The sequence below is a fragment of the Carassius auratus genome, chromosome 7, assembly GCF_003368295.1.
Source record: "Carassius auratus strain Wakin chromosome 7, ASM336829v1, whole genome shotgun sequence".
In the NCBI taxonomy this organism is placed as follows: domain Eukaryota; kingdom Metazoa; phylum Chordata; class Actinopteri; order Cypriniformes; family Cyprinidae; genus Carassius; species Carassius auratus.
Genome location: NC_039249.1, coordinates 35,217,699 through 35,242,481, shown reverse-complemented (window position 1 = coordinate 35,242,481; position 24,783 = coordinate 35,217,699). Strand labels below are relative to the sequence as shown.

At 37.7% G+C, this 24,783-nt stretch overlaps 1 protein-coding gene across 2 annotated transcripts in view; it reads right to left on the bottom strand.

Annotated features, from left to right (window-relative positions):
* lrch4 (leucine-rich repeats and calponin homology (CH) domain containing 4) overlaps positions 1 to 23,083 on the bottom strand; it is a 37,906-nt gene extending 14,823 nt beyond the window's left edge. Inside the window, exons 1-7 of one of the 2 annotated variants that reach the window (XM_026268690.1) lie at positions 22,676 to 23,083; positions 3,506 to 3,650; positions 3,175 to 3,304; positions 2,061 to 2,166; positions 851 to 1,097; positions 670 to 763; positions 469 to 577 (exon numbers count right to left, since the gene is read on the bottom strand). In XM_026268690.1, coding sequence (XP_026124475.1) covers positions 469 to 577; positions 670 to 763; positions 851 to 1,097; positions 2,061 to 2,166; positions 3,175 to 3,304; positions 3,506 to 3,650; positions 22,676 to 22,847 — 1,003 coding nt within the window. In that variant the 5' untranslated portion in view covers positions 22,848 to 23,083. The remainder of the gene's footprint in view (positions 1 to 468; positions 578 to 669; positions 764 to 850; positions 1,098 to 2,060; positions 2,167 to 3,174; positions 3,305 to 3,505; positions 3,651 to 22,675) is intronic. The other variant, XM_026268691.1, reaches the window with a different exon arrangement.
* Positions 23,084 to 24,783: the final 1,700 nt, after the last annotated feature.

Here is a 24,783-nt window from a genome sequence, read left to right as displayed (position 1 = left end):
GCATTTGAAGTCCCCATCATTTTCACAATTTCTACATACGATAATTTATAGCTTGATATAACCACAAAAATTTATATTCAGAAAACAGAGAAAAATCCCAATTATTTTATTTTATGTTATATATGTTATATGTAGTTATATTTTATGTTATATTATTTGTGATGTTATGTAATATTATGTTATATGTTGTGTTGTTATGTACATTAAGAAAAGTCTTTTCTTTTCTAGATCTACAAATCAAACGATTCTTCATATATCCAGGTTTTCCAACACTGTAGGAATCCTGCTTCGTTAAAGACATAAGCATTGTTAAGTGGGTGAATTAAAATAAGAAAATGTTTTAGTTGTTTTAGCTTATTTTATTCCCTTTCTTGTTTTATTTTATATTCTGTAAGTCATCCTGAAGCCCCCTTGGATGTTTGCCCCCCTGGTTCAGAACCACTGATCTAGAGAGTACATTAACATTACCTTTGGGTGTATCTAGCAATACATTTCTCTCCTCTTCCTCCTGAAAATGTGTGTGTTCCCGGGAAATGTCCGTCAATCGCAGCGACCGTTCAGAGAAATCATCAGCAGACTAAAATAAAACAACACAGACACACAGCTGTTTAAAATGACACTCAGTAAGCCTTTAGCAGTCTTAATGCTTCAGTTCACAGCTCTTTATACCTCATTTCCTGACCATCTTTTGCTTCCGCTGTCCACACTGTTGAAGCCAGAATCCAGGCCACCATACTGACCGGGGAACAGGTCCTGATCCAGACTGCAGAGACCACACACATAAAGAGAGGAATGAGTAGACTTTTCACTGATAGAGGCCATTTAAACTTTGTCCTTGATGATCCCTCACCAGCTGTTGAAGGCAGTGGGCCGCAGAGCTTTCTCAAACTGGTCCTGAGTCCTTTTGCAGGCCTCCATGTTCAGATATTTAAAGATGTGGAACTTTCCTTTGGAGCAGATCTGGGCGGGGGGCATTTGGAGGGGGTTGTTGTCAAGAATGATGCTTTGGAGGTGCCGGAGATGACGGTAGCACACAGGAACGTGTGAAATGCGGTTGCACGACACATCCAGACGGACAAGCTGCATCTCTGACAGCTCTGAGATGAGAGAAGAGTCAATGTACAACATACACTGGTACTGAAAGCTATTCATTAATGCTTGAATGTCAAAAATCAAGTTTACATTACTCTTCAGAGTCATGTGTGTGAATGGAGCACAAAAAAAGTCATAAGGGTTCGTTTTTATGATTATGATTTATACCTGAAAGTTGAATAAATAAGCTTTCCATTGATGTATGGTTTGTTAGGATAGGACAATATTTGGCTGAGATATAACTATTTGAAAATCTGAGAGTGCAATAAAAATCTAAATATAGAGAAAATCATGTTGGAAGTCGTCCAAATAAACTTGTTAGCAATGCATATTACCAATCAAATTCTAGTTCAAATTCAAGTTCTAATATATTTACGGTATGAAATTTACAAAATATCTTCATGGAACTTGATCTTTACTTAATATCCTAATGATTTTTGGCACAAAAAAAAAAAAAAAAATCGATCGTTTTGACCCAAACACTGTATTTTTGGCTATTGCTACAATGACCTGTGCTACTTAAGACTGGTTTTGTGCTCCAGGGTCACATATTTGCAATGATTTATAGCCAGCAAAGTCTTCAAATTCATAAATGTGTCTTATCAAAGTAACCATGAGTGTAGTTCTGCACATTAACCATTAATATGACAGGAAGTTACCAAATACAGTGAAGTAAATCACTCTTTTTATCATTGAAAATGAAAAAAGATTATTTTTAATATTTATATTTTGCTTAATTTTCAAAGACCTTCACACACTTTTTTAAGTGTGGTTTAAGTGTCCAAATATTATTTTATTAATCTGAATTATTATTATTTTTTATTTATTAATCTGCACAATACAAAACAGATTGGGCTTTTGGAGTGTTTGGTCACCAGTGTTTTGTGATCTCAATCTCTGTAATACTGCAAGATAACACACTATTCCTTTATGTGACAAGGCCTAGAAAATAGGATTGAGATACTGACCTTCTGGTAAAATTGTGAGCTGATTTCTTCTCAGATTTAAATCCCTTAAACATTCTAACTGGCCGAGCTCAACAGGAAGTGACTGCAGCTCATTACAGCTCACATCCTGATGGAGAAACAGACAGCGAGAGGAAGGTGCAGTGAGAAAGATGAAGGTATGGAAGAAATTATAAAACAGGGAATGAATATTGCACATCCACTACGATTTAAAAATTAATACTTTATCGAGCAAAGGTGCATTAAACTGATCAAAAGTAAGAGTAAAGACATTTGTTTCTATTTTAAATAAATGCTTTTCTTTTTAAATTTCTATTTAGCAAAAAATCATGAAAAAATAATGACGAAATATCACAGTTTTCACAAGAATATGGATATAATTCTACAGACTGAATCAAAGGTTACTGAAAACTCAGTTTTGCCATCAAATGAATACGTTACATTTTGAAATATATTAACATAGGAAAATATTTTACAGCATTCCTGTTTTCATGGTGTTTTTCATTCACTAAATGTAGCCTTGGTGAGCGTGAGAAATTTCACACCACAGACAGCTGTCAGAAATGTACGATCATTAATAACTGTGTTTGTGTGACTGATTCTGATATGGATTAACTCTGCTAACTAAACTACAAATGTAGAAAAAAATCCTCAGACATATTGTGAAACTGTGAAAACATTTGAGATGAAGTGCTACAGTGGTGATGTCAAAACCTGGAATAGTTTTTCACTGCGGGTTCCCTAAAAATATTCCTGTGGGGGTTTTATTGTGTGTTTTTTTAAATTGATGAGCATAACAAGGTCTATGATAAATATAAACTGAAAATAATTGGATGTTTTGTTCTTCAACGTAAAGTACAGTTACTCATCCTGAATTTTGATGAAGTCATGAATTAATAATAAATAAAAAAAAACCATAGGAAAATCTCAAGGGAATCCATGGCAAATTATTCATCCTGGTTTCGACATCAAGGCTCATAAATCTCTTCTTGTCTTTTTTTTAATCAACCAGTTTGTGTAAGGGGGAGGGTCAGGATTCAGCAGATCTGAATAAAAACCTTTGTCTATAAGATGCCTTCTAAATGAAGATGAGTGTATATCTGTCAGTTGTACGTACCAGTTGTCGCAGGTGTATGAGTGTGTGTATGGAGGCCGGTATGACTGATAACTTGTTGTTGCTGACGATGAGCACCCGCAGGAGAGGGAGCTGACATACTGACGGCGGGAGACTGGACAGCTGGTTACGACTACACCGCACAAATAAGAAAGAGACACAATTCAAATGATGCAATCTAACACCAATACAAAACACTGAATGACAGATTTACTGTATATACTGTACAATCCTTTAATCAAGCTGAAATTTAACTCGGAGTGACCTGATTATTTTGTGTACGTTACAATCCAGATAAATGTGATGAGCCACTTGAACCTGTATCTTGTTTTACCTGAGGTTGAGGTAGGTGAGGGCTTGCAGCTGGCACAGGTTGGGCGTGAGGGATCGCACACAGTTGTGGTACAGGCTGAGCGTCTCCAACGAGACAAACTGACACACCTCCTCTGGCACCTCACAGAGCCGGTTCTTTGACAGGTCTGAAAGAGAACCACCAATCACAGTTAGCAAACAATAAATACTGACCAATCAAAAATGCACACACACACACATACATATACTGTATATACAGGTGCATCTCAAATTACAATTTCATGGAAAAGTTCATTTATTTCAGTAATTCAACTCAAATTGTGAAACTCGTGTATTAAATATATTCAATGCACACAGACTGAAGAAGTTTAAGTCTTTGGTTATTTTAATTGTGATGATTTTGGCTCACATTTAACAAAAACCCACCAATTCACTATCTCTCAACAAATAAGAATACTTCATAAAATCAAAAAAAGAAAAAAAAAAGAAAAAGAAAAAAAAAACTTTTTAGTGAATTGTTTATCATCATCATTATCATCAAAATCATTTAACCAACTTTTGGTGCTTTTGGCAGTGTGGGCAGGTGCCAAATTCTGCTGTAAAATGAAATCAGCATCTTCAAAAAGCTGGTCAGCAAAAGGAAGCATGAAGTGCTCCAAAATATCTTGGTAAACAGGTGCAGTGACTTCGGTTTTCAAAAAAAACAATGGACCTACACCAGCAGATGATATTGTACCCCAAATCATCACAGACTGTGGAAACTTAACACTGGACTTCAAGCAACTTGGGCTATGAGCTTCTCCACCCTTCTTCCAGACTCTAGGACCTTGTGCATCTTTTTCTTCCACACTTTTTCCTTCCACTCAACTTTTTGTTAACATGCTTGGATACAGCACTCAGTGAGCAGCCAGTTTCTTTGCCAATTAATCTTTGTGGCTCCTTGTGAAGGGTGTCAATGATTGTCTTCTAGACAAGATCAGCAGTCTTCCCCATTATTGTGTAGCCTAGTGAACCAAACTGAGATAACATTTTGAAGGTTCAGGAAACCTTTGCAGGTGTTCTGAGTTGAATAGTTGATTGGCATGTCATCATATTCTAATCTATTGAGATTTAAAGCCTTTATGTATAATGCAATATAATGGGTATGAAAATAAATGCATTATAATTATTCAAAATATGCCTTGTAGTGCATTTTATCTTGTAGTAAATAATTATAACCAAATTTAAAAAGCATATTGTAACAATTAATTGATAAGTCTTATGACATATTAACTGTGGTTACAATTATCCATGAGATTGTACAATGCATTATAAGGTGTATTACAACGTGTTACCTAAATTTGTAAAATACCAGCCAGGTATGTACTTGATGGGTTTCGTGAGACCAAAACCGAAATGGACAAACTAGGTTTGAGATGATCTTGCCGATTACAACACTTCCTTCGTGTTTACATTCTCTTAGTCACAATCAATCAACAGCCAGACTATAGATGCATCCTAAGCAACAGACACGCATCTATTGTCCAGCTAGCATATGCATTCAAACACATTGTTTATGCCATCCATGGTTTTTGTGAGCCAGGGACAGGAAACACATAAACATTCATGTTTCCCAAAGTGAACAAAGACTTTTTTTATAGGAATCCAGATTTTGTCCAAGTCCATTTTTGACAGCAATTGAGGATGTGAGCTTTTTTTGTCTGAATATAGCTCAAACTTTTCCAATTCCCTTCCAATATTTTCATTTCAGAAAGAGGTTGCTCTCTCCAGATAATCGTGAAACACACACTCCCTTCTGTGGCGCTGGTCGTAGGGTCAGGATGTATTTCTGGAGAGGGAAGGATTTTAATTATAGGACCAAGGAGGCTTAGAACAGGGTGTGTGAATGTGTGCGTAAGTCCATGTGACAGGAGAGACAAACCAGACCAAAACACAGAGAAAAGGGCTAAATGAAGGTTAGCGTGTCATGTTTTCAATGTACATTAGTGTCATATGCACAAGTACAGTGTAATTTCAGGCCTTTCAGATCCAGTTCTCCACACTTAGTTTTGACAAATAACCCTCTCGATGATATTACATCCAAATTTACATTCACACTGTGAGAAAAATAGCATGTGGAAGTGGGTGTGTGCATTTCTTTTCTTTCTATTCTTCCCTGCACTGTCCAATTGTCCAATCTGCTCTCCTTCTCCAGATCTTTTGTTCAGCCGTTTTATTTGGCAAAGGAAGCATTTCCCGCCTCTCCATTCCCAGTGGGAACTAAAGATTCCCAGCCCATACTTCCCACAATCCTCTGCACTGCTTTGCACTTGCACCAGCCTTAAGGCCCGTTCACACCAAGCACGATAACTATAAAGATAATGATAAAGATATAGTTCTAAAAATCGTTCCCAATATTAAAGAATAGCAGAGTCCACACCACAACTATTACGATTAAAGGCACAGAGAAATTATATAGTTGGAATCACTTTCAGAACAATTTTTTTTTCTGATGAACGATAAAATCATTGCCAACCAAACAGAATCAATCCTGCTGTAATGAGCTCGAGAATTTAAAGAAGCAGACACGCGTCCGCTTAGAATACACAAACAATATAGTTCGCTGGTGTAGACGCCAATATCGTTATCTTTATAGATAAGATATAGATAAGAGGCGTAGATCGCTGACAAGCTACACAATATCGCATGCATTATCGCAGATGAATCGCCTTCGATAATGAACGCGATATTGCGTAGCTTGTCAGCGATCTACGGCTCTGTCTATTAAATGGCACTCCAATTATAAGCAGGTGATGGCGATTTTATCGGTGATCACGGAAGCAGCTTTACCGATTAGATGCGCATGATCGTTAGATATATCGCCCGGCCCTAACGTAGATGTACGTAAGCAACCTGTCTGACAATTGTAAGTCTTCTAATCGCTGTGCCAAGAGAAATCTGAATCACCCACCAAATCTTGCAGACGTTGTTGAATAATTTTTGTCCTGTTGCTTTTATGGACTCTCTATGAGCTTCTCCCTATGAGCTACTGTCTATGAGCCTCATAGACAGTAAAAGATTGCTTGCGAGCTTCTCTTGTCCATACGGTAGCTTCTTTACTGTGCGACAAAGAGTCGCAGGTTATGACGCAATCGTTAGCCTATTTTTACAAAAGTTATTCACTGTCAAAGTAAAGCCAAAATGAATGGGAGTCAATGGAATGCTAACAGCAGGTGGGGGTCCGCTAGCCAATAAAAATATGAAACCCTGCCCCCCTGGCTGAATGCTGCAGCGACGCTGTTCGGGAAGCACATGACATAAAACGAGGCCAGCTATTGGCTATTCGCTACTTCTCCAGCTGTACTGGCTGAGTAAAACCTCCGGTGGCTCATTACTGCCGCACTTTGGTCACCGCAGATTTAAATATGCACGAAATGAGCTGCTTACGGCAAATAAAAGTTATTTAGCAACTAATTGATGACTAAATTAGTTGACAACTATTTTAATAATCGATTTTAATCGATTAAATTGATTAGTTGTTTCAGCTCTAATCCAATTCACACAAACTTTTGACAACTCACATTTGGTAACTGTTCATGTTATATGAACTGTTTATCTAATTTATATGCATGATTACCTGTAAATTAGCTTGTAGAAATTGTCAGCATATTTTGGTTTTAATGAGCACTGTTTATGCTACACAAATAATGTGGTATGTGCATACACTAAAAATATAAGCAAGTCATTCAGAAGCTGATTCCTCAAAGTGAAAACAGAATTTTGTTTGCTTAAGTGGTCTGACAACTTGCATCAGTTTGAGGAGGCACCCAACCCGTTTAGCTGTACAACAGAATGAAGCTCTTTTATTTTTATTTTTATTATATTTGCAATGAAATTATCTTTCACATACTCTTTTAGATCATTTCTGTTTGAGTGGTACTGCTTAATGCTTTCATTTCAGTTCTAGCCATGTTTACTTTGTGTTCCTGGAAATAGTGGCCTAGACGTATCACATTCTCCTGAGGGGCTCACAAACACCTCCTGCGTGAGGTATGAAATGATTATTATGGCATGACAAAAGTCACCAGCTAATAAGCAGGACTGTATTTCAATTATGTCCTGAAGGTCTCACTCCAAATATCTTCTGAGTGTGTTTGTGTGTGTGTGTGACTGTGTGTGTGAGGGATGGAGAAACTTCTTAAGAGTGCCAGTTGGTTTACTGATCCCCTCTCTCCGAGGAATATGAGCGTTCTTCTGCCTGCTAGCGTCTCTTTGGTGTAATTGAAGCTGGTTTTGCATCTGCTGTGTGTGAGAGAGTGTTAATCAACACACACGCACACACACACACACGTCTCCACACCCTGCACTCTTTCTTTAGCTCTAGAAGGAGATTACACAGATTAGCCTGCTGGATAACAACAGACTCCCTCACAGTTCATTTCAGACAAACACTTACACAAAAACAACACAAACAATCCCTAGTTATACTCTATGCTCCACACAAGCTTTATGTAACATTTTATACCCACATGACTACTACTGCAACAGGTGTTGAGGTGTGTTACTTGAAGGGCCCTGACCCAAGCAAAGATTTGTCTCTGCGTATCTGCTGCCAGGAGCTCTAGTCATCCCTGAGATTACCTGAAACACGACGCTGCGCTTGTGTCAACACAACACACTGACTAGACCTGATGTGTCAGGCACTGACTCACTTTTATCTGAACAAAACATTTTTATCATCCATGTCTGTCCTGTCTTAAAGGGGAAGCACATCATTTCTGTAGCACTTTCTAAATAGGTTGCCACTCCACTTATTCATCCGCTGGTTGGACCAACAATTAACCACATCCCAAACTCACACCAATATAAATAGTATCATGCTAAAATAGATTCAGAAAAAAAAATTATACAGTGGAAAGTCTACCTACTCTTAAGTGGCAAATCACATTTTGATTGGTAATTTTGTGTATGGGCAAAAGCTTTTCCCGTGTAGATTTTGGTCGTGTGGATTTGCCATCTTGAGAAACAGCCCCTCACGGACGACTGCCGCCCACAAACTAAACCAAAACACAAAATAAATAAATAAATAAATAAACAGAATAAGATTTGAATTCCTGACGACTCGTTCAGGCGATTGCAGATATTTTGCAGATAGTTTATGTTCACATAAAGCTACATGACACACTGCATGAAAGGTAATAATTCGAAATGGCATAATGGGGCACTTAAAAGCAAAAGCAATTAGTAATGGGCATTTTTGTGATTTTCTCATTTTGATCAAAGATAGGTTTGAAAACGAGTACTTGAGTATTCAGGGGCAGGGTATGTCCGTAATGGAGATAATGAAAATATCTGATGACTTAAAAGTAAAAAAAATTTGAAAAATAAAAATATGACATGAAAATCTGTCTATTAACAAAAATAAATTTGTGATTAGAACACTGTTAAATTATGATGCAGCAATGCTATTAAAAAATAAGCATTTAAAAAAAGAAATAGCTGCCTAATGCAAAGCTGAAGAGTTGCTTTATCCCAATAAACTGAAGCCCATTCTATGACACATCCTGTGATAATAATCAGATAACTTGGATATATAACATAGACGTATCACTACAACTTGTAGCCTATCTGCACAAAATGATGCCAATGCCAGTGAAAGGACCAAGAGAAAGAGCTACTTTCATGATGCGCTTTCATGACAGCGTGCTGCTGAAGCACAGACAAGGATAGCAGACAGAGATAGATTTCACATTCTATAAAGTTCTAATTATAATCTTATGTTTATGGCAGATTTGTGCTATATTTTCACCTATATTATCAAGTGATTCCTGAAATCTCCTGCACATTTTCGAAGCCATAAGAAGTACAAAAACTGCTGCTGAACAAACATATAAAAGCAATATGACGATCGGTCAATATCGGACATTGGATTTGAGCATGAAACTAAACACTGGTAATATGCATGGTGCTAAATGTAAATATCCCAATGCCTCCTATATTAGAGTAATCAGATGTGTACAGTAGCTAATCCAAACATTACTACTGTACTACATGATTCTCTCTCTTCTCACCTCGATACTTTGTAATGCAATTTGTGACCAACTAAACAATCAGAGCTCAGGGTGCCATCCAAAGTGCTGCTATATAATCAATCAAGAAAAAATATATTTTTCATGATCGACCGTCATTGTCACGGCTGAGTACTCTATCACTCTATCACTGTTGCACATAAAAGCAATAGCTTTTATCATCATTTTATTACCATTATATGACTTTCTTCAATTAAACACAAACTGAGATGCAAAATATTCAGACTGTGAATGGCTACCGTCAAGCTCTGAATGGAAAAACATAAGCAATAAAAATATCATAAAAGTGTGCACTGTATTCCCAGGCTTCTGAAGCCATATACTATTGGCTATTTTCTGTGAACCAAAGACGTATGAGAGCAAAGCCAGGTGACATCAATAATCTCATGACATATTTCAACACAACCACAAGAACTAAAAATACATGTGATACAGAGATGGGGTATGTTTGTAATATCCTTTGACTAGCCACCAGTTAGTAAATGAAAGGCTTCAGACGGCTTGGAAAGAGGATTAATTCATTAACTTTGAAGAATTTTTTTTTTTTTTTTTTGCCTTTGTCTATATAAGAAAGCACATAGAGAAAGAGATGGGGATGATGAGCTACTTGACTTGTTTGTCTCAATTTGTCACAATTTTTCACAAAATTTGAAAAGAGTAAAAAAAAGTTTTTTAATAACAATATTGATTTCTGAGAGAATTAAGGAAGAAAACAGAACAGAATTGAACAGAATTGCACAGTTCACCTTCAAAATGTTCCCCTAGAGCCAATAGACAAACTACACCTTATTCTTTCTCTTCCTCTGAAGGAGGAACAACAATAAACCTTGCCATGACTTGACTTGAGATGGGGGCAGAGAAAGAGAGAAAGAAAGGGAGTGGGGGAGCCTGAGAGGGGAGAGGGGGGCAAATCTTAAAAGGGGAATGGTGAATGAGTAACAGCAGCATGACAATAGCTGTGGAAGCATGAATACTGGCCTGAGCCGAGGGGGTGACGGAACAAAAACACACGGGCCAGAGTGACTCGACACATTCAAAAGAGCACTACTGGAGGCAAAACTTAAGATTGTGTGTGTGTGTGTGTGTGTGTGTGCGTGTCTTGCCTGGCACACGAGAGCTATTCAAGAACATCAGTAAATTTACCGTAAGAAAAAACGCTTGTTTGACCTCACTGCCACTTTAGAGAGCACTTTGGAGTGCACTGACCATATCGATCAAAACACAAGTGTGCCACATCCTTTTCATTATTCCTTGCTGCACTATAAAACAGAGGTTTATTTTCAGACCTCAGTCTCCAAACAGGCTCTAGCATATCAGTAATGCAATCATATACAGTTCAAACACCATAATCCAACAGGACAGGTCTGATTTATACAAGCTTTTAGCTAATGTCAAGGTCCAACAGGCTTAATTTCTTAACAATGGCATAAAGGCCAGTCAGAGTTACTTCAGAAAGCCTATTCGAGCATTAGCAATTTTCTGTTGTACTCCTCTGAGAGAATCCTTTTCAAACTAGATTTTCAGCTCTGAGGAAAATATGAGTGGTAACAAAGCAAATCTGGCTTTCATTTCACTTGCATTTTAATTTAACAATTATTTTAACACCTTTGAGGAAGCACCAAATAATGAATGCTAACTATTCATCATAACCTACAATGTATTGTTTATATGCAACACATAATAAAGTAACCAGTCCTCCTAGTTTATTTTCAGATGTTTTTCCTTTTAGGTTTTTTTGTTTGTTTGTTTGTTTTTGCCTGTTTTGAGTCAGTTCAATGAAATTGTTTGGTTATGTTTGACATTTTTGTTTTCTTTGTTTGATTTTGTTTGTGTGTGTGAATGAGTATTCTGTTTGTTTTATTGTTTTTCTTTTATTTGTTCGTCGTTTTGTTATTGCTTTGGTTTGTTTTATTTGTGTGAGAGTATTTTGTTCGTTTATGTTGTTTATTTTTTTGTTATTGTTTTACTTGTTTTTATTTGTGTGTGAGAGAGTATTTTGTTTGTTTTTGTTGTGTTTATTTGTTTTTAATTGCTGTGTTTATTTGTTTTGTTTTTGTTGTGTTTATTTGTTTTGTTTTGAAGCAGTCATTCTGAAAGAGGTTGATTCCCAACCCTAGCTTTAAAGGGATAGTTTATTGTCTTTTTTCACTCTCAAGTAGTTACAAATCTGTATGGCTTACATTCTTTGGTGAAACATAAAAAAAGGTTTTGAAAAATGTCTTAATGTCTACAGATGAAAGACAGATCAACAAGCCACTGGATTTAAGCTGTCATAAATGTCACAAAACATGCAAACATGTTATATTGTCAAAGTTTAATTTTCATAGATTTATTCAAATTTGAACTAATCAACAGTATTTGGGATGGTTCTGCAGATGCATGGTTAGGGAGTGTTTAATCTCGTCTGTGTGAAGCTTTGCCACTGACATTAATCATTCCACTTTTGGGTCTATGGGGCAGTACAGCCAACAACGCAGTCTTCAAACACCCTGAATGAACAGAGGGGTCTGTGTGCATCCCGTTTAATCCACGGTCAATGGCCCAGCACTTAGACTACAGTATTGTCTTTAAACATTGATGGAGGCCAAAGAAGGTCAAACTGATGGATTTAACCAAACAAACATTTAGGGGCCCCCGAGTTATACCATACAACTGCTTTTGTGTTCAATTACATAGACACCTCAATTACCTTTAAACCTCTTCTCTCTCTAAACAGTTTTATTAAAATCCTAATAAAACACCCATACGTTTACTGCTTTTTAACATACACTTTCTAAACACTCAAGCAGTAAAACAACCCAAAGACGGTTCATCCGCAGCCATATGGGGTTAAGATTCTTTAGAGCTCAATGAGTAAATCGATGGTTATCAGGCTCTCTGCAAAAGAAACCACTAACGCTTGAGTTACCAGCCTGAAATATATTGAGATGACATGACTAGTGATGTAAGTACTTCACACAACAACACATAGAACATCAGCATTGATCATCCTTCTGAATTATTATTTCTTAATGCAAACAAATGAACACAGAACAAACCATTTCAGTATGCACTGCGTGAAAACATTTTTTCAATAAGTATAAATAATTATAATAATTATATCAATAAGTTGTGGCGCCAGCTTCCATGCAGAGTAATTTTGCCCATAATAAAGTTTTTGTAATCTAAAAATAAAATTTACTTGGTTAGCATTTTTATTGTTAACTAAAACAATTGAAAAACAATTACATTATTTGAAATAAAGCTAATATAAAATATACATTAAAATAAATTTAAAATAAAATATACGTAAAATTGTTAATGTATGAATCCTTAAAAACACGGAAATACTTAGAAATCTGGTAAGTTTAAACAAGTACTAAAATAACTAAAGAAAAAAAAAATGTACCTGAAAAGAAAAAAAACGAAGAATAATACTAATAAAGCAAATAATCATTGGCATTTTTTTTGTACATTCCTGATTTTATACTTTTGGAAATGTAAAGAGAAAGAAAATAAATTAGTATTTTTTGAAGCCATTTCACTCATCCGTGATGTTTAATAACAATAACAATACTGAAACAATCACTATGGCACGCTCTGATCATTCACCAGGATTGTAAGATTTGACTTTACATAAGCAACACTTAATGAAGTAAACTCACATGGAGTACTAACTCATAGTGCACATGCCAGCCTGACACTATACGGGCTGCTGTGTGTGTGTGTGTGTGTGTGTGTGTGTGTACCAGCATCTATGCAAACGTTCCAAGCTGGCAGGCAAAGTTGTGGTGGAAAAGATCTTTGTATCAACAGCAAACTCAAGGATCTGTTTCTATACCCCATGAACACAACCAACTTATGACACAGATTTGTTATGCGCAGGTTTGCGAAGGTGGAAGCATGTCTCGGGGTGCAATCAGATTATGTTGTGCTGTTCTGAGCCCTTGATCTCATGCTGTGGAGGAGGTTCAGCGGTGACTCAAGAAGTCTCGACTCTATACAGCAGAAGCTTGTATCTGTTACACAAGACCGAAGAAACTAGACAAGTGCGGTGAAATCCATCTCACACAACCAAGACGAGGTTAGCGGATGTGTTCTGTCACCCTAACAACCAAATCATCATGTGTCAAAACAAACACAATGCAGTCAATTAGCGATCAACCCAGGCATATTTTTGTTTATTGAAAGGTACAAAAGCTGTCACTGGGGCAGTACATTTTCAAAAGCTACTTCTTTGCATCGTAAGAGTCCATATTGGTACATTAAAAGTACATTTAGTACCTAAAATAAATTACATGTTTAGAACGCTGGCCTATTTGTGGTGTTATTGTGAGAACTTTCGCATTTTTTATTTGAAATGCACGTTTGAGCTCTTTTGTTAAGCAAAAAGATTGTCTGATCTGAAGAATAAAGATGGTGTGTTTGACCAATGTCTGAATAACCCTGAAAGATGCTCATTTTTAGCAGTATTTGCTAAGACAAGTCACATTAGTGAAATTGCACACAAAGAAAGATTCATTGTCAGTATTATCAGCATTGTAGCGATGCACGAAGCAGAGCTCAAGCGAAAGTCACTTTCAAACCACGCAGCTTTCTGTAGATCTACACTCAAATCCACCAATGTGACTTAAATGTAGTGGGAAATTTTTCATCTCTCATTAATTTGTTAAGTGTTAATATTAATAACGTGTTTTTATGATGAAATGGATTAGATTGATAAATCATGAACATCCCTCCTAGCAACCACGCAAAACAAAGTAGCAACCACATAACAGCACAGATTCGGCTCAGAACACCTTGGCAACTGTCTGGCAAACAAACACCCTCACACTGTGGAGTTCTGCACAGGCAAGCACAGCTTTAACCCAACTCACTAAAAACCATCATCTAGCAGACTAGCACTATCTGTCAGTGTGATAATCCCCAATGTTCTCTCTCTAAATAATCTGGACCAGAGGTCTGATGTGGTATGACTCCGCCCGCTCTAGTCTCAACCAAACAATTAGCAAGTTCTGAAGTGCGCGCACACACACAAACAAAGTAATCGGCCCCCGATGCCTCTCTACAGCCTAATGGGAGATGCCGATTCTGCCATCTGGACACGCTTCACGTTACATATCTTATCAGGAGCCGGTGTTCATCAAACAGTTGAATCTCAATCAGATTCGCACTTTTCGCATCCTATCGAGTATGATTATGTGGATCCTGGAAAGGGGAGGAGCAGATATATTGAGACACCATATGAACCGTGTGTTCAATAAACCATGTGGCACGTGTGCAGTGAGATACCGCGCCATGTGTGCATGGAGGTGATGTTAGCTCAGAATGTGTACGAGTCAATGAAGCGTGATATGGTACAGAGAAAATTCAGCAAACATTTACACCTGCACATGTTTTCGTATTTTTCGTATTTTTTGCTGTATTATCAGCAACACAAAAGCACAAAGCAGCATCAACTCAACTCGATTGTTTCGAAAATATTAAACATGCAAATGTGTTCATTTGTAGATAAACAGAAGCATGTTTTTTTGTGAAGTAAATACTGTGTAAAATAGGTAACAGGCAAAGAAATTTACATATTTTGGTAAATCTACTATATACTGTATACTATATAGTGTAATATACTGTAATATTGGGCCCTGCACATGACATTAAGGTAAAAAATTAAATTAAATTAATTTAAATTTAAATTACATTTTGTTTACAATCTTGAAAACTGAGACAAAGTTACAGAATAAAGCAAAATACTTTTTTTAGTACACTCCATAAACAAAGCATACTTGTGCATGTAAGCATACAAGAGCCAGCCGTCGCAACAACGTACCAGAAAAATACGTCGCATAAAAGTGTCACAGCAAAAATAGCTCTACAAATCATAGAGGAATAAATCTGAGAAGACTTCCTGTGAGTCTGCAATGGTCTCTGCTGCAGAACGATTGATAATAGTACAGCATCTGCGTGATTTCACTCTTATTTTTCATTATAATGGATATCCGTTATAAAAAGAAGCAATTATAAGTCAAGTGCTTCTAGTTGTGCTCCTCTCTTGGGATTTGAGACCTTCTGACCATCTGTTGTGCTTTAAAAAAGTGCGAGTGAAAGGAGAGGAAGAGGAAGAGAGAAAAAAGAGGGAGGGAGTAAAGCTGAGAGTTTGTTGCTGAGGAGAAGCAGAAGTTGAAGGCAAGGAGCCCACATCCGGTGGCTGTGTAGTGGAAATGCAACTGCAAGGGGAAACAGAACAACACCGTGCAACAGCTGGTGGTGCAGTCACACTCCGATTCTCACTCGTGGACAATTATCTGCATTTTTCACATATATATACATGTGCACTTTAGACCTAAACATGACCACTCGCATACACACTCACGCAAATAGAGTCTCCAACAGCTGGCACTAAAAGAAAGCACACACACTTATACGAAACACAGCTGGCGAGCTCTCAAAACATAATGACACAAAACAGACAACCAACACACACACAAACTTGAACTTTTGCCTAGCAGAGCTGAATTCATAATAAGTCTTCTCTAGCTCAGAATCTGAGAGGCTAATTTGCATAGGAAAAATGACCTGCTGCTCTATATTCAGTACTAATGCACAGGGTTGACCACATCCTAACACAACAGGAAATACTTTTATGAAAAAAGGACAACTCGAATGACCCATAAAACACAAGGGATCATCTAAAAAGCCGAGTGAGCTACCTAACTTTTTTTTAAAAAAACATTATACAGCTAAAAGATGCTGCAAGGTTTCTTGCTAACAACATGTGAGAAGATTTTGTTGTATGGCATGCTGATTTGTTGCATAACCCACATGAGTAAGTCACATGCATCAACTCTGCCATGAAACGGTCATTGTGTCACTGTGTGTACGTATACGGGATCTGCTGTTTGCCTGATTGGGAAAGACAATCAGTGTCATTTTTACTTCCTTGTTATCACTTTATGACACGAACGTGTGGGTGTGTGGACTGAACCCTTCAAAATGATGTTTTAAGATCTAAAAAGAACCTCTTTGATGCATGACAACATTAAAAAGTACATGATAGCATGATAGCAATAAAAAGTACATTTAAAAAAAAAAAAAAGGGAAGAAAAAAAAAAGCCAAACTCTTTATCTGGAAAAATGATGCGCTCAAAAACTATCAAAACATTAGTTGTATCTTTGACAAAGATGCTGCAAAACCACTGCTCTACAACATATATTAATATATCTATATACTGTAGATCGGTTTCCAAGACTGGGATAAAAAATGTGTTTGTCTAAAACACTGTGGGAGAAATCATGCATTTCTGTCGAAATTTGTTCAGTCAAATCGAGTCATAGTTTCCGCAGATCATCTGCTCCCATTCTGTCATCGTCTACCCACCCTCACCAAACTCTGTATGACCCACAGAGCACAAAATAAGATGCAATGAAATGAAATAAAAAAAAGACTTCAGTGTTGTTCACTGAGCCAAGGTCCAAAGTGTACCTCTGGACTAATAGTTTTTAAATGGCTTTAATAGGGATTACTTTCACAATGTCTTAAACGTGTAGTATGGAATTTTTGGCCACCAGGGGTCACTCAATCAAAATAATAACATAAGACGTACTTTGATGACGTCGGGAAAGAGCGTAAGGCTCATGGGAGTTGTTGTTCATTGGAACACGCGCCATGTCACTCCCTATCATTACTCACTCATTCTAACTTAGTATTTTGACAATCATGTCTTTTCGAACGGAGAGATATAGACGGTTTCAACGGCAACAACATAAACAAACGTTTACTGCACATGAGCGCTTTTGTGGACCTAACTTAACTTCCGGTAGACTCCAAATAGAATCAATAACAACAGCCAAGTCCCTCTAGAGTAGATATTTTTTGATAACAAACAAAATGTTTGCTGCGTGAATCAGGCGGACTTAATGAAAATGCAAATTCAGTATTTGCCAACAGGAGATGTCTTAAAGCACAGACATAAAGCGCCAGAAATAGCAGTAACAGCTGTAAATGAACCAGAGCTGGTACGCTCATACGCTGCTATCAGGCATATAACATGCAAGTCTTCCTTCAGAAATACAGCGATATAAAAACACCTGTGCCTCGTTTTGATATTTAAACATAAATGTAAGGAATTATTATTATTATTATTAAACGTGCTGTAGTACGCAATGTTACTCATTGATGAAGATGAAGTCTTTTTGAAAAAAGATCAGTTTTAAAATTGTGGCGAGTCTCAAAAAATAAATAAATGTATGGGAAACACATCCTGCAGCACATCCACCTGAGCCCAACTTCAGTCTAACTCATCACCTTGCCTTTAACTGCGTTTGTAGAAGGCACCGCAGCCAGACCGATATACACGACCGTGCGCCCGAAGAAACCGTCTATATGAATTATGAGACCCCTATCAAATCAATATACCATCTAGCTAGTAGTAATATATGTTAAAAAACACGGTCGCCTTTCGTTAATAATTATAATTACGTTATACTATGATATCGAACAAGTTAGAGAACTGCATTTGAAGCTACTTCATTCAGCTAGATATAGAACAAATTTAGATTTACATGAGAGCTAGTCCGTCTGCGTTTTACACAAGACATCATCGTTTCACAAAATATACGGATAGATAAAGTTAGCTGAATGGATGCATACCTGTTTATCAGAATGCAAGCGAGTTCGACATCTCTCTGTAGTTTCAGCTTGTCACGAAGCTCTCTCTATCTTGGAAATGAAACTCCAATATTTACCCGTGTCTTGTTGCTTCTCTTGTCCCAAAACCATCTCGGGTCATTTATTTCACCCGTGCATTTGCACTTCACAGAACATGCAGGCAAAGCATAATCATGATCCATAACTAAGTTATTGATTGAGGTTTAAATACGAATATAAACAATATAAATATAAAATATAATAGTCTCGATAAAGGCTACTACTTTTTCTTCTTTGTCATAACTTCGTCTTTGTTTCTGTTCACCTTTGTATTTGGCGGTTCCGCAGGAAGTTAGATAAACTAGAGGGGTCAAAGTTTATATGACGTCATAGACGGGCGACAAAACGGAAATAAAGAAACGTGCCGTGTCTTCGAATTAAACTATAATTTTCTCCAGATTTGAAAGTTCATGGAAACTGTCGGGATGATGTAAGTACACAACTAAAAAAATATATATATAACATAGATATAGTGATTTCTGCTATTTTTAAAGCAGAAAAATTACATATTGCGCCTTTAAGGAAATTTAAAAGCTTTAAAGTTTTAGTATAATGGACTTTCAACTGAGGGACAGAAATCTACTTATGAAAAATATCTGCATTTCCGTTTCAGAGATGGAATTCTTACAGGTTTGTAACAATGAGGGTTAGTCCGATTTTTTTCAGAATTTTCTTTTTTGGGTGAACTGTCCCTTTAAAGGGGTCATATGATGCAATGTCAGGTTTTCCTTTCTCTTCGGAGTGTTAAAAACTGTGCATGGATAAGATTCCTGAAGTTGCAAAGACTAAAGTCTCAAAACAAAAGAGTTCCTTCAGCTGTCTTAACAGTGGCTTGTGTACTGCAAACACTTAGGGGAAGTTGTGGCCTAGTGTTTAGAGAGTTTGACTCCTAACCCTAAGGTTGCAGGTTCGAGTCTCAGGCTGGCAACACCATGACGGAGGTGCCCTTGAGCAAGGCACTGAACCCCCAACTGCTCCCCAGGCACCGCAGCATAAATGGCTGCCCACTGCTCCGGGTGTGTGTTCACCAGTGTGTGTGTGTGTGCACTGCTGTGTGTGTGCACTTTGGATGGGATATATGCAGAGCACGAATTCTGAGTATGGGTCTCCATACTTGGCTGTATGTCACGTCACTTTCACATGAGCTAAAACTAAGGACATTATTAACGGTCACAACATTTATTTTGACTGCTGAAGCTCTTGATCATAGAAAGGGGCGTTACATTTCCTGCGAGTGCTTTTAGTGTTTGGCCAATCACAATGAACTGGGTCAGTGGGCCAATCAGAGCAGACTGCTCTTGTCGGAAGGAGGGACTTTGTTGAAAATGATGCATTAAAAGAGTTGTTTTTTTTTTTTTTTACATTAAAGCATGTCAACTTATTCTGTTACACCAAATACACAAAATAATGATCTTTAAAAAAAAAAGCATAATTTGACCACTTTAATTTCCCCTCATTCACAGCAAGAACGCTAACTCTAATCGCATCCAAAGCAACAGATAACACTGTTCTGTTTATTATGTATGTGCGCTGCAGTTATGTCATGTAGCTGCTGCCTTTGATGCTCAAGCTCTTCAAAGTCAGGTGGATTCCAACAAGCTGTCATTGTTTTTATCTTTCTTTCACACATGAATCATAAGCATTTACCCATATGAAAACAAAAACAATATTATCTTTATAAAAGAACATCAAGACATTACTAAATGCTAACTTGTTTAAGCAGTTTGTTCCTTGTTGTTTCATACAATTACTGAACAAACAGGCAACCGAATCCAAGGCAAAACTGCAACACAGCTCTGAATGTATGCCAAAAACTAGACCGTTATTAGACCAACATCCAGACAGTCCAGACTTTCACTGCCACAGACACAGCCGTGCCTACAGGCTTATGTCGGACAGGAAACATTACTGATGGGGGATAACAGATCAATGGAAATAAGCCATCAGGACAGCATCTTGTAAAATATAATCTAGGCCATCTTCAGAAAACCTTTTGAAAAGCATCCAACCGACACCAAATTTAAAACCTCTTTTGATGACCTGGATAAATGGGAATCTTAACCCGACCAAGAAAGAAAGAGAGAGCTAACACGAATGAGAAAAGCAAGGGGGAGAGAGAAACCTGCCTCAGACAATGGAGGAGGGGTCTTGCCGAATGGACTCCAGTTGGGGGGAAAGAGGAGGGTCCCTATTTCGGGAATATCACAACAATGGGAGCAGCCCACAAGCCCGTTTTATCAAAAAAAAAAAAAAAAAAAAAGGAAAAAAAAGGGCTCTCTCACTGCCCTCTTTCTCTCAGCTGCTGTGGGGCTTAGTTGTGGTATGGAGTGTGTGTCTCTGAATAAAACACTGCCCCAAGCACGGTCACAAGAAACATTTTCTTCTAATGCACACACAAAAACACATTCACTGTGATTTCATTTGGAGGTTCCCTCTTGGTGCCCATGTTCCTCTTAGAGCTGCTTCGAAGGAGGTCCTTTTGTTTTCATACACTCTTATCTCAAGCATCCGTCTTTCAGCCCCTCTTTCAAATAACCAAATTTATTCCACTTCTCCGATGAAAACAAACTCAATCCGTGATGTCATCTCACCCTAAAATGCTGAGGCACAGTCTAGCTTGTCTTATTGTTGTAGGGTGAAGTCAAGAGCGGCGATATTATTACTCTGGTTATGATTGTGGAGGTCTGTTTTAAAGGGGTCTTGGTGGATTGATGAGCCTGAGCTTTAGATCTAGGCCTCCAGCAAGACTGAACCCCTGACCTTCCTGAGGGAAAGTCAGTCCAGACTGGAAAGTGAGCTTCGGGAGAGTGAGCGAAAGAGTGAAAGAACAAACCAAGGCCCAATCCTGGCCTCCTTAGGCCTCCTAGCAAAAGAGACACTATCATCTTCCACCTACCTTCAAGTACACACTGCAACGGCAACCAGTAATATGTGAGCAACACCTAGTAATCATTCTCTACCTGATGCTAGGTGTGTCTGGGGAACATGATTATTATGGAAGGATTTTTTATACACTGGATCTATGCTTGGATTTCTAGCATTTTTAAATGGCAGTTTCAGGCCTAGTTCTGTTGAAATGTTCCACACCCTCGGACGCATCCAAAACTGGCGCTTGGATTTTGGAGAGTCAGACGTACAGTATGGTTGTCAAGGCAACATGGTTATCCATGCAGAAAACTGATGTGAAAAACCTCCACAGAAGAATATTCGACCATCTAAAATATCTAAAGACACGGCTTAATACACTAAGCCACAGAGTACAAAACGCAAACATTAATCTCCTACTGGAGATGCTCATTCTTGCCATTAATTACGCTGCATTTCATTTAATGAACTCGAAACAATTCTCATTCATGTCCTTAACAATAGCATACCAGAGCACAATGACTTAGAAAACGTAGGCCTCTTCCTCGCTCCATAAAAATGTGTTTAGTTCAGTAGCTTTAGCAACAACTGTCTTTTTCCAGCATCACTCATAATAAACTCAGTTTGCACATGTGCAGATAAAAAAAAGCATGTTCAGTTACAGTGAATACTCTTAATTATACAAAAGCCTGAATGATACAGCCATTTGCCAGTTTGCAAATTTCAAATATTGGCTTAACTGGGTTATGATCATCTTAATAATGTATGTGAATATCAGAAATGCAGGTGGTTTTAGTGGGCTATCGTTTTGTATAATTTATAAGTTGTAAATGCATTTGAGTAGCTAAATATTCCAGCTGTGGGTAACAAGTTACAAAAAAGAGGCACAAGAACTGAAATGACAGTAAATGTCACTAACAGATAGCATCTAAGCTAGCTCAGTCTGACTAACTGGTATTAGACTGCAGACCATGTGCGTGTGGGGGTTTGTATGGCTCATAGACAAACTGCTTTATACCCACTTTGTGTAAGAGGAGCAGCAGATGGTCTTATTAGTGCTGCTGGCAAGAAGATGGATCTCAATCACTCAAAAGAGCCGTCTACAAACAATACCATTTTATAATATGCCCAGTTCTGCGGGGTTTTCTCTGCACTCAGATCAAATAGTGAAGTTGTACAGTGGGTCTGTGGTAAGATGGCTCAGCCCGAGAGCAGCTTCCACCTCGACAACAGGAAGAGAAGCGCAGCGCAGATGTCTTCAATCTCTAAAGCAAACACTCCGGCCTCAAACTCAACAACCTGTCTTTAAAAACACAATAAACTGATGTACGGGCAGTGATTGAGTCCTTTAGGAACGAAAGCGAGGAGTAAAGTGAACTTATCAGACGCCCCGCTTCCTACGAACATCTCTAAAGTGAAAGATCCGCTTTTTCTGGGGCGGGCGTGATGATGGTGGTGCTGGTGCAGCCCTGTAGAAGGGGCGCAGGTGAAGACCACACTCAAACAAAGGACATTAAACGCACTGGTACATTTCCTCCCCCTCTCTCATCCCGTGATCGCTTTCTTGAAGTCTTACCTGCGTGTGTAATGTCGGACAGGTCGTAGTTCTTGGCGGTGCGGGGGAACTCTTTGAGTTTGCGGTTGGAGAGGATGAGCGCTCCGCAGGACGCAGCCTCTTCCAGCGCCTTCTCCACGCTCCTGCTGGCCGCTACGGTCGCCGGCAGCTGCGCTCCATCCCCAGCAGCCATCAAACACGAAATATTACCCAAATATTACTCTGTACTGTGACAATCAGCCGTCCTAAACCTCCATCTCATCAGAGGCCGATCTAATAACGTTATACCCCAGGAAAGTAAGTCGTTGTACTCCAGAAGTGAAGTAAAATCCAGTGACTGAGCAAAGTTGCGGTGAGTTGACAGTCGTTGTGCCGCAGCGAGACGAGGACACTCTCAGAAGGGGCGGAGCTTGCGGATTGAGCAAGTCTTGATTGACAGGGCGGACACACCCAACACGAGCTCGGGAAGTGAACACAAAAGCGCTGCTCTCATCTCAAGGGGGAAATGATAAGGTTTTTTTTTTTTTTTGGTCGTTCGAGATTTTATTCAAACTTTACAAGCGTCACTACTGAAACCGAAGAAGTTTTCGCATTGTTTGCATACCGATAGCAGGACTGACAAGGTTCAACAGTAAGAGGAAGCTTCTAATGGATATATCACAAAGCATTTCCCTGTTTCAAGATCCATTAAACCATGTACACTTAGAGAGAGGAAACGAAGGACATAAATATTGCATTAACGTTATAGCATTAGTTCACCCTTAGTTTGCTTTATGGGTGTGAAACCAACACAACTGAGATTAAAAAAAAAAGGAAGAAAAAAACACCATTGCTGGTTATAGTTTTTCTTTATCTTTATTTTAGTTTATATTAGTAATTACTTTATATTAAAACCTTAATAGAACTTTTCAAACTCTAAAAACATTTATTTTTAAGCCTACAGTATACAAACACAAGCTTGATATCTCTATTAACCTTTGAGTCATTAAAAACTACACATACTGTTAAGCCATTTGAAATTTTGTGGAAATAAACATTCACATAACAAAAATAAATCTAAAATATTTATCTAAAAATATATATTTTTAACTAAAAATTAAAAATCATTGTTATCAAGGTTATACATCCATAAACTGTAATTTTGAGAGGGTGATTTTTTAAATTTATTTATTTATTTTGTATAATGTATAAATGAGGTCATTATTTGTTTTTGTTTTTTTCAACCATGTTATAATATTATGTTGGCAATTTTGCCTGTATAGTACACAGAAAGCTTTCACAGAGTTATTGCTTACCCATGCATGCTTAATGTCTATCTGTTTTTTGTTCAGTGTTTCTGAGTTCAGTGTTTTAGGCCTGACAGGGACACAACGTGGGTCACAAAATTATCCACTGTGTCATTACTCCCCATGGAACAAACAGAGAGGAAAAGAGGGACTGAGTGAGTCCAGAGGAAGAGAAGGGATGAGAGGCCATGAGAAAGTGTGAGGTCATAATCACAAATCTGTGTGAAGCCCCCGTGATCTGATAGGAATATGTAATAAAACTAATAGTTTATTAATTAAGAATTGAAACACTTATTTAAGTCTTAACTGTACACTGTAAAAATATGTTTGATGTAAATAAAATAAAAAACTTTGTTGGAGTGCATTTTACAAGAATTTCTATTTCAGTCTTTCTACTTAGAATATACACAATTAATTAAATGTGTTATTTGACACCTCTTCCATTTCCTGGCAATTTCTGAGTGAAAACTGTTTCTGCACCACTCATTTTTCTGTGTAGTCTCTAATGTGTAGTCTCACAATATTACTGACACTAGAGTTATTTTATTTATTTGTTTTTTTGTTTGTTTGTTTTAGAGAACCACTTATTTTAAATAATATTTTAAATAATATATTATAATAATATAATAATAAATAATTCAGACTAAAGAGATTCTTTGGAAAAGTATTGTGTGGCATGATGTGGTTATTACGTTTCTTTCCAAAATTCCTTTTCTGGTGTTGTCAAGAATCATATCATGGCAAAAATCCCCGTTAGCAGGCTGAAAATCCAAAGTTGATAAAGGAAGTTTAGTGCAAGGATGCATCCAGTATAGCCCTGGTGTCTTTGTGTAGAGCTGTGTA